Source organism: Talpa europaea, assembly GCF_964194135.1.
Source record: "Talpa europaea genome assembly, chromosome: 12".
NCBI lineage: Eukaryota > Metazoa > Chordata > Mammalia > Eulipotyphla > Talpidae > Talpa > Talpa europaea.
Window position 1 is genome coordinate 10,319,435 of NC_140079.1, and position 9,975 is coordinate 10,329,409.

Below are 9,975 nucleotides of genomic sequence, written 5' to 3' on the forward strand. Positions count from 1 at the left end.
GTGATGTGTTAGTGACCAGAAATAAGCCATAGGAATTTACTTCTGGTTTATATCCATGAACTTCTGGCCAAATTGGTTTCATTCTCCATCGTTTAAAGTCTGCATTTCCAAGGACCTATTAATGACATTAAGTGAGGACTAACTGGACATGTTATTCATGCGTGTGTATACACGTACACACGTGCGCACAGCAATGTCGGTGTGGACGTGTGCCCACACGTGTGTAACACATACACACGTGCATGCGTCCACGGTATACACCAGTGCACGTCTGTGTGAACGCCCACCGTGTGCATACATGTCCTTGTGTGTCCATGCGCGCGCCGACCTACTGCTCCTGTAGACACTCGCGCATATAGGAGCGTGTCCACGTAAGCGTGTACGTTTGTGCAGCCAGGTGTAGGCAGTGCACACACAGGTGTGCACCAGGAAAACACCTCCTCAGGGTCACCTCGCACTGCAGGGGAGGAGGGGTGGCCAGCAGCTCTCTCAGAAGGTAGGCCAGAGCCTGCAAGAGGCTTCCAGGGAAGGAGAAGCAGAGGAGGAGGAGCCAGGTGGAGAGGCAGCAGGTGCGAGGGAGGAAGGGCACAGAGACTCTCTGGGAGTGCCCGTCCTCAGAGGCCAGGAGGCAGAGACCATGGTCAGGCCGGGGGCGGGGGGTGGACCCACCACTCGAGGCCTTGCTGGATGCCCCTCCTGAGACAAGTTTCATCTCCCTGACCTCCTGCCCTCACCTAAACTCAGGTGCCCGCTGCCCACCCCATCACCTATGCCAGGTGGGCGCTGTCTCCACATCCCCGCCCAGCCTCCCCAGACCATCAGGTGCCTCTGCCTGCATCAGCACCTGCCCTCCTCATCCCTGGCCCTGCCTGCTTGCTCGTGGCGAGGGTCCCTCCCACTCCCCTGGCGTCCCTTCCTCCCCGCCACGCTGTCCGCCTGTCCCCGGCCATGGGCTGAGGCCAGGTCTGGCCACCCTGGCCCCTCAAAGACCTTCCCCTTCCTCTGCTGGTGGGGGCTTCGGGGAAGGGGAGGCGGGAGGAGGCAGGGGCTGCTCGCAGGCTCCGCCCTGCTTGCTGCCGGGCTCCAGGCAAGTTCTGCTACTTTCTGGGCAACTGGGGCTTTCCCTGCGGACCGGAGGGCGGAGATCCTCACAGTGCAAGGCAGTGTGGGCAGCATCTTCCACGACCCCTCATCCCTACCTGTGACTCGGATTTTCCGGGGTTCGGCGACGAGGGATCTAGAATTCCCTGCAAAGCAGGATTCCTGCTTCGAAAGCCTGGCACCTGGGAGGCGCCGGGGTCCTGCCGGGTTTCAGCATATGGCCTGGGGTCCTCTGGGGGCCTGGGGGAGGGGACAGCCCTCCACACCAGGCCCCCGATGCCACCAAGTACACACTGAACTGAGAGATCATACACGCTTTAATGGGGGGTGGTTCGCAGGTCCTGCCTGGGCCCCGAGGCGGTGACGCTGGCTGGGCCTGCAGCCTGCTTGCCCTTGCTGGCCTGCCTCCCCTTCCTGGCGGAGGCGGCGCTGGCCTTCTTCCTGCCGGCCGGTTCAGACCGTAGCGCGGGAGCCGCGGTGGTGGTGGTGGTGGTGGTGTGGGGCCCTGGGCGGGCTGGCGGCTCCTCATCCAGCGCCTTGAAGTTGAAAAAGTAGTCCACGTTGGACACCGTGTCCAGGATCTCAGGCACGCTGTAGTCGAAGGACAGCAGCTCGTCTGGCAGGTGCAGCGAGCGGATGTCGCCGGAGGAGTCATCCCCACCGCCCCCGCTGTCCGGCAGGGCTGGCCCCGGGGCCTTGCACGGGGACCCCTCACGTTCAGTGCTTCCTGGCAAGCAGTCAAAGAGCTTCATGGCGTCCTCCAGCAGCACCTTCTCGGGCAGCACAAAGGCCCTGGCTGCCTCAGGGGTCCTGGCCTCGCCTGCCCCCAGAGGGGTTGTCTCTGCCTCGGCTGCCTTGGGCTCTCTGGGGCCCAGGGGGTGCAGCAGGCCTGGCCTGGCCCCACCACCCTGCAGCTCCTTGGTGGGGAAGGCCAAGGGCTCCACGGGCCGTCCAGCCATCTCGGGCCCATGGACCTGGCTGAGGCGGCCCTTGAGGTGGCCGTAGGCGCCAGGAGGCAGTGTGGTCTCAGTGGGCAGCGTGATGAGCAGCGGGGGCAGCTTGTTCTCTTTGGGGAGCGGGGGAGGTGGTGGTGGGGCCAGGCCTTCCTTGAGCAAGGCTGGAGGCAGCTCCACAAAGGCAGGGGGTCCCCCATCCGCCACAAAGCCCAGGGCCTCTGGTCCCGGCCCCTCTGGTGGGAAGTAGGGCATGAGGTACTGGGGACCCCCGGGCGCCGGCTGGTAGTTAGGGTAAGGAGGGGGAGGCACTGGGCCCTTGAGGTAGTGCTGGGGCTCTAGGAGGTAAGTGCCTGGTGAGGTGGGGCTCCCGGCAGGACCCCCAGCTGGCCCCACGCTGCCCACTGCCGCCAGCTTGTACAGGGACGACTGGCCGAAGTCGGTGGTGGCCCACTCGATTCGGTAGATGCGAGGGTCAAAGAAACACCCACAGGGCGCCATCTGGAAACCTGGGGACCAGGAGTGGGGGAGGGGCAGCCCTGAGAGGAGCAGCTCCTGGAAGCCACCTGACTGGTCCCACAGCCCATGTTGGGGGTTTGGTGTGAAAGGAACACTGCCCACACCTTTGGGGTACATCTGTGAGATACGGGGCATAGACCTGGCTTTGGGCCCCATTTGGGACAGGGGCACAGGTCTTGCCTTTGGGCCTCATCTAGGGGATGGAGCTAGCATGTCTTGGGCCTTGCATGTGGGGGTCTTTCTAGGAGATGGCAGTCAGGGGTCTTGGTTTGGAGGCCCTTTGCGGGACAGGGACATGGGCCATGTTTTGGGGGGGCCATCTAGGGATGGGGTGGGGGGGCCTGCTTGCTCTAACCCACTCCCGGGTCCTCATCAAGGGTTGGGGAGGCCAGTACCTGCCGGAGGGGCCGGAAACACCTCTTTCTCAGGGTTTGGGGGGTGATACAGATTGGAGGAACCTGTGGACAGAGGCAGGCAGTAGGGCCCTCAGGCTGGCGGGCACAGCCCTGGGCCCCAACCCCGTCAGTTCACCATCACCTGCTGCCACCCCCCAACTCGTACCCACAGCAAGAAGGGGCTCCGTGCAGGAGGGTGCTGGCTGGCTGCCCGGCCCCTCAGTGCTGTCCAGGCCCCCAGGGCTGAAGCTTTCTTGAGGAACTGCAGGTGCGAAGAAGGGCTTGGGGTGCTGCATAGGGAGGCAAGGGGTCCAGCCAGGGAGGTCAGGAAGGTGGCAGGTGGGAGCACACGTGGCCCCTCTGGGGAGCAGGGTCAGAGTCCTGCGGAGTTCTGTTTGCCCGGTTACTCTGGGCGGCGGGTTCCAGTGTGGCCCGCCCACTGGCTGGGTTCCGGGTACGGGGGTGGGGGTGTACGGGCAGACAGGGAAGCCAAGGTAGCTAGAGATGTCACCAAAGGCAGGATGAACCCTGGGCCTGGCCTCTGCCTTCTGCCCCCGCCGGCGATGCCCAGCTGACGGTCCTGAGGGGCCCTCGTGCAGGCAGTGGGCCGGGTTCACACCCACACAGGCTGACCCCCCGGTGAGTCAAGGTGGCTCCTTTATGGCCAAGGCTTCTCTGAGCCCACAGGAATAGAATGAGTGAATGGGGAGGGGGGTGTTGCCAGGGACAGGGCAGGTCTATGGTCCAGGGAAAGTTCCCTGGAGCAAAAAGGGGGCAGCCTCAGAGTCTAAGAAAGAGCCATGTCTTACAAGAATAAAATTTATTGTCATCTCACGCACTGGGAGGCCCTCCGTGTTTCAGATGCCTCCCCACCGCCACCCTCCTCCTACTACTTGTAGGCATTGGCCTTGTGCTTCGGCAGGAAGACGAAGTTGGGTGGCACAGGGCCCAGCAGCATCTCGCTGTGAAGGAGAGGCAGGGGGCAGGTCAGGCCTGGCACCTGGGCACGCGGCTCCCACCGGCTGCTCGGCCCCCCACCCCCCAGCACCCCTGGGCACCTGAGGCGGATCCAGTCCGCCGCCTTCTGGCTGGCCATGAGCGTCTCCAGGTAGTCGCGGCCCATGTAGTAGGGCGGCCGCTCATTGATCCTCTGTGGGAGCCGCTCCAGCAGGCCCACGGGCACATACCTGCAGGCGGGTGGGCAGGGCGGGGTCAGACCAGGCCCACGACACCCCTCCCCACGCTGCGTCCCCGCGGCCCACCTGCACAGGAAAGAGAGCCACTCGAGGAGGAAACGGCGGGTCTTCTCCACGCCCTGCGTGTCCGAGCCCCAGTGCTCCAGGCCGTAGTGTGTGAAGTCCCGCAGGATGTCCATGCGCTCGGAGGACGAGATGTCCCAGTGCCGCTGCTCCTTGATCTCTGTGAACAGCCATGGCTTGAGCAGGGCGCCGCTGTGGGGAAGACGGGGCAGGCAGCGGTCAGCAGGCCGCAGCCCCCTGAACCCAGTCCCAAGCCTCCCAGTTGTGATCACATAACCCGGAGAGCCCGTAAGTTCCAGCCCCAACGTCCACAACCGTGGAAATGCCCACGCCCCCCACAACCTCCTCCCCAGACCCACTCCCCTGGACGCCCCGCCCCGCCCCGACACTCCCATGCTGCCAGAGCAGTGGCGAGGCGGTCGGTCAGGCTGGGGGCACTGGCTGATGTGACCAAGCTTAGATGTGCCCTCGCCCTGAGCTGCAGGTTGGGCACGTGGGGGGCTCTAGTTGGTTCTTTGGGCACACTTACCGGGCAATCATGATTCCCGAGACGCCGGTCTGCAGGGCGCAGTTGGCATCCTCGTACGATAAGATGTCCCCGTTCCCTGAGGGGACAGAGGCAGGATCTCGAGGGGTTCTGTGCAGTGGAAACGCCGAGTTCCTGTCAGCCCAGGGTCCCCCGATGGCGCAGAGGGGTTCCAGGGAGGGGTGGGGCAGGTGTGTGGCCTTGGACGGCAGGGCTGGGGGGGCGCTGAACGGCAGAAGACCCACCAAACAGGGGCATGGGGCTGGCCGCCGTCACACACCGCTGGATGTACTGCCAGTCGGCCAACTTGGTGTAGCGCTGCTCCCGAGAGCGGCCGTGGAGCTGGGGGAGAAGCGGCCGCATGTGGAGGGAGGGTCCAGGGAGGTGGAGCATCAGACCCAGAGAGAGACCCAGAGAGCGAGAAAGACAGGCTGAGAGAGAGAGACGGTGAGACAGACAGATGGAGGCAGACATGGAGGGAGAGCCGGAGAGGAAGAGCAGGAGCAGCGAGAGAGAGACTGTTAGGAAGGGGTGCCAGCTTCCCCAGGCCCCGCCCCCCGCTGCGCCCCGAGACCCACCGTGACCAGGGCGGTCCCCCAGTCCCGCAGCTCAGGCAGCAGCCGGTGCGCCAGGTTCACGCGCTCCTGGATGCCCGTGCGGATCTTCACCGTCAGCGGCACGTCCAGCACCTGCGGGGACGCCGAGGTCAGCAGGGCCCGGGCTCGGGCAGGGGCGGGGCAGGATCTGGAAGCGCACCTGGTTCATGCCGCGGACGATCTGCTGGAACTTGGCCGAGCGGTTCATGAGGGCACAGCCCCCGCCCTAGGAGAGACAGAGGGTACTGGAACAAGGCGGGGTGGGATCCGGGCTGGATCCCTCAGTGCCCACCTTATCCCAGCCGGCTCAGCACCACCCCCGCCCGCAGTCAGATGGGGAACTGAGGCATGAAGGCCCCCACCCTCCCATGCCCTGCCACCCTGCCCCAGGGCCAAGTGGCGGCTACCTTCTTGTACACGAGGTCGATGGGGCAGCCGACGTTGATGTCCACGAAGTCCACCTCGATGGTGCGGTTCAGCAGCTCGGCACACTTGGTCATGGTGTCGGGGAAGGCGCCTTCCAGCTGTGGCGGGCGGCAGAGCAGGGGGAGAGGGTCAGCTCTGACCATCTCTTTGGCCACTGTCCCTTGGGGAGCCTTGGGCTAGTGACCCATTTCCCTGACGTGACCCCAGGCCAAGGTCATCAGTCCTTCTGGCATGTGAGGCAGACACCTCTGACCTGTGGCTGAGGCAGGAGGGATCTGGGAAGCGACTGAGCAGAGCAAGCTGCCCCCGAACTGTGCTCCCGAACTTGGCAGCTAAGAGCCCTTCCTCCCTCCCTCCCTTGGGGCGACACCCACCTGGATGCCAAAGATGTCCTCACACGAGTGGCGTTTGAGTAGGGCCCACTCAGATGTCTGCCCCTGCAGCAGGTTGGTGCAAACAGCCATCTCCCCACATGTCACGTCAGCGCCAAAGCGCTTACAGATCCTCCGAAAGGGCAGGTTCCCACACTGGAGGCAACAGGACCCAGACATGAAGGTGTGGCAGGTAGCGATCCCAGACTCCTGCCCAGCCCGAGACCCTCCAGGCAGAGGCACACACTAGGCACTACCACAGCGTCACACCATCACTGCCCAAGCCACCCTGTATGGGTCCTACCGTGGTGAGGGGGGCCAGGTACAGTTTGCCACTGATGTCCAGCTAGAGGGAAAGAAAATGCTTGGTGAAGCTCTGCCCTCCAACTGGAACTTTGAAGCCTCTCCAGTCTCCCTTCTTCCCGCCATCTGTGACATGCTTTGACCTGTTCCAACTGGCCCAGCATCCTTACACCTCCGATACTCTGCACTTGTCAACCTATCCCCCAATGGGGAGTGAACCTTTCTCCTCTGCCAGAAAGCTTCTACTCGTCCTTCAAAACCCCATTCCCAATGCCTCCTCTTCTAAGAAACCTTTCCACCACTTCTGTCACAGTCCTCTAGAGTTGGGAATATGTGCCCAACTCCCTCTGCTCACCCCTCCCCTCACACACACTGCTAGTGTCCTCAGCAGGGAGCACCAGACACGAACCCGTTTCTTCTCACAGGACCGTAGCCTGATTATGTCCTCATCAGTCAGGGGCCCACAGGTCTGCACAGGGCTGCTGGGAGGGGCACTGGCATCCTGCTCCAGTGGGGCTTGTTGGGCATCACAGTTTTCCTGCCCTGGGGCACCATCAGCCCCTATGACCTTGGGGACAGTGGCAGTGGGTATGGAGCCTGGCAGCTGGCCCTTGCTTAGCTGGCGCAGAGCCTGCTCAGCACGTTCAAAGTAGACCTTTCGTTTTCGCAGCTGCTGCTGCAGTGCCTTGTCCAGGCTGTTGCGGATGGGCGGGGCCTGGACCAAATCTGCCTGCACCAGGTTCTGACCCTCAGGTCCTAGGTGGGCTCCAGCAAAGCGGCAGGTGACACCATAGGGGCACCTGCCAAAGGTTTCAAAGAGCACACAGCGGGGGCCCAGGTCAGGCGGCTTGGTCTCCAGGTAGCGGCCCACATCGTGCAGGAAGCGGCAGCGGTCACCAAAGAGACACTTGGCAGCTGACTCCTGTTGAGAAACAGGCGGACAATGCGGGAGGTCAGGGAGAAGCTGGGATGGCAGGCAGCCTGTATCTGAACCCCAGATCCACCCTTTCCTGGCTGTGTGTCCTGAAACAAGTCAGTAACCTCACATGGGAAGGATAACAATGAGGATTGAGTTGGGGTTAGAGAGAGGACAATTAACAAATGCCAGAAAATAAAACCTGTGTGAACCTTCCTGTGGCCACACTCACCTGCACCAGGGAGGGGCACAGCCTGTTCTTGTCATAGTGGGTGGGCTTCACATGGGGCCGGGCCTTGTTCTGGCCCCGGGCCCTCTTCTGAGCCTGTGGCTGCTCCTTGGCTTCCTCTGCCTCATCCTTCTGCTTGTCCTCTTTCTGCCCATCTTCCAGTCGGATCCTCTTGGCCTCAGGCTCAGCACCATCAATGCCACCAGGGTTTCCTGCCTCTGTCTCCCAGTTGGGATTCTCTTGTCCTTTGGTTTCCAGAAATTCGTGGAACTGCTCCTTGGTGGTGAGGTATCTATTGCAGAGAGGGAAGGAAAGAAGGGGTTGCGTGAGGGGCCTCCCTAGTGGTGCAGCGGTGAGCGCTGGGCCGCGAAGCTGCCTGCAGCCTCTGCTGCGCTGGTTCAATCCGTGGCCACCGGCGAGGGTCCCACTTGGCACACAGACCTCCCCTGCCGCCAGCTGCTCCCCTCAGCAGGGTATTTCGTCAGTCTGCCTGTTCTGCTCCCCTCTCTGGCTCTGGCGAATTCTCTCACCCTCCCGCGCTTCTGACTGTACCCAGCGCTTGTATAAATAAATAAATAAAAATCTTAAAAAAAAAAAAAAAAGAAGGGGTTGTGTGAGCCCTCTTGGAGCTCAGACCCCATGAACGCTGGGGAAGGAGACTGAAAACACTTGACGCTGCTTATATGCTTCTCCTTCTGCAAACTGCCAGCCCTGCCGGGGGCACCTCAGATCACAGAAAGGATCTATTCTGGGGCCTCCTGGTGGCGCAGCGGGTTGAGCGCAGAGCTGTGAAGCTGTCCGCAGCCTCTGCAGCGTGGGTTCAATTCCCGGTCAGCCGGGGAGATGCCCACATGGCGCGGCGGACCTCTCCTGTCTCCCCGCTGCTCCCCTCAGCAGTGTATTTCAGTACATCTGCCAATTCTGCTCCTTGCTCTGCCTCTGGTGAATCCTCTCACCCTCCCGCGCCTCTGGCCTGTACCCCAACTATTGTGTAAATAAATTAAAAAATCTAAAAAAAAAAAGAAAGAAAGGATCTATTTTGTTCCTGGCTTCCTACTGGCAAATACCCGTAATTTAGCTCAACTAACCTTCAGATCTCAGGCACGAGTCCCTGGCTGCCTTCGGCTACAAGAAACTACCAGTCCCAGCATGCCATGCAATGGAGTCCGCAACAGCCACATTTCCCAGCATGCTCTTCAGCCCCCCCACACGCCCCAGCATGCCCCGCGGTACTCGCTTCACGCAAGTCCCAGCCAGTAACTCGGGCCGGAGGTGCGAGTCGGGCCACACGCTGGGACTACAGTCCCCAGCATGCAGCTGCGGCCCTCGTTGCAAGCCCCGCCCACCCCAGCACGAAGCTTCCCGCATGTGACAGCCCCCAACGTGCGCGATCTCAGCTACGGCCGCTGACGCTGCGGACGGAGGAGCGCCTGGAACTGAAGACCGTGGGAGCTTCCCGCCCGGGGCCGGGCCCCACGTCCCGACATGCACCGCTCCGGGCGCTCTACGGGTGCTGGGAGGGCTCCGTGAGCGTTCCCTGCCCCGGCGACTCACTGGCGTTTAATGGGCGCCACTCCGCAGTCCGGCGCGCCGGCTCCCGAGTCGCCGCCGCTGCCACTCCCTGCCGGCGCCTCCGCCTCTCCCCCCGCCATCGGCCCCCCTCACGCCCGCTTAAGAGTGCCGGGAAGGCCTTCCGGGTCGTGCGTGTGTCCCCCGCCGCGCGGGGAAATACGCATCACCAGCCCGCCCGAGGGACGGCTCGTGCGCGCGCAGGCGCGGGGGGCGGGGCCTGCGGGGGGCGGGGCTCGGGGCTCCCCTCGCCTGAGCTCTGGGGGCGCCGGCCAGAGAAGGTCGGTGGTGTGAGGGCTGGAGGGCTGGCCGGCGGTGGCCCCGACGTGTTTTGCTTTCCTGCTGTTTTACTGTGTTTTAATTTTTTTAGAAGATTGATTATGCATGCGAGAGCTGGGGTACAGGCCAGAGACGCGGGGGGGGGGGGTGAGAGGATTCACCAGAGACAGAGTGGGGAGCAGGACAGGTGGACTGACCGAAATACACTGCTGAGGGGAGCAGCGGGGAGACAGGAGAGGTCTGCCGCGCCATGTGGGTAGCTCCCTGGCTGGGGATCGAACTCGTGCTGTAGTAGCTGCGGATAGCTTCACGGGTTGCATCTTAACCCCTTGCGCCTCCAGGGAGGCCCTGTTTTTTAAATTTTTATTTAAATTCCACTATTTCTACACGGGGTGTTCATTCAGCAAATAATTGTCGAGTGCCTATGTGTCAACACAGGTGCTGCCCTCGATGCCACGGACAGCAGAGAAAACATGCGCACGCAGAAAATCCCTGCCTTTAAGAGCTCCCATAGGAATGGGGGAGCAGACAAT

General features: G+C 62.5%; 2 protein-coding genes across 3 annotated transcripts; both read right to left on the reverse strand.

Moving 5' to 3' along the window:
- Positions 1-1,418: 1,418 nt before the first annotated feature.
- PRR22 (proline rich 22) lies at positions 1,419-3,264 on the reverse strand (the record flags this gene model as incomplete). Its single annotated transcript, XM_084249660.1, has 3 exons — positions 1,419-2,563; positions 2,969-3,031; positions 3,135-3,264. The coding sequence occupies 3 exons, from the start codon at positions 3,262-3,264 to the stop codon at positions 1,419-1,421; spliced, it is 1,338 nt and encodes a 445-aa protein (XP_084105786.1).
- A 569-nt stretch (positions 3,265-3,833) lies between these two features.
- Positions 3,834-9,246, reverse strand: DUS3L (dihydrouridine synthase 3 like; the record flags this gene model as incomplete). 2 transcript variants are annotated; one of them, XM_084250438.1, is made up of 13 exons in its annotated part: positions 3,834-3,930; positions 4,027-4,155; positions 4,231-4,419; positions 4,757-4,832; positions 4,999-5,095; positions 5,332-5,442; positions 5,510-5,575; positions 5,757-5,873; positions 6,150-6,302; positions 6,451-6,492; positions 6,859-7,371; positions 7,598-7,886; positions 9,149-9,246. In XM_084250438.1, 13 exons carry the CDS (start codon positions 9,244-9,246, stop codon positions 3,858-3,860), a joined length of 1,953 nt encoding a protein of 650 aa, XP_084106564.1. In that variant the 3' UTR covers positions 3,834-3,857. The 2 variants fall into 2 exon arrangements, with proteins under 2 accessions (XP_084106564.1, XP_084106565.1); XM_084250439.1 differs by lacking the exon at positions 6,859-7,371 and having other exon boundaries at positions 7,811-7,886.
- Between the last annotated feature and the right edge of the window lie 729 nt (positions 9,247-9,975).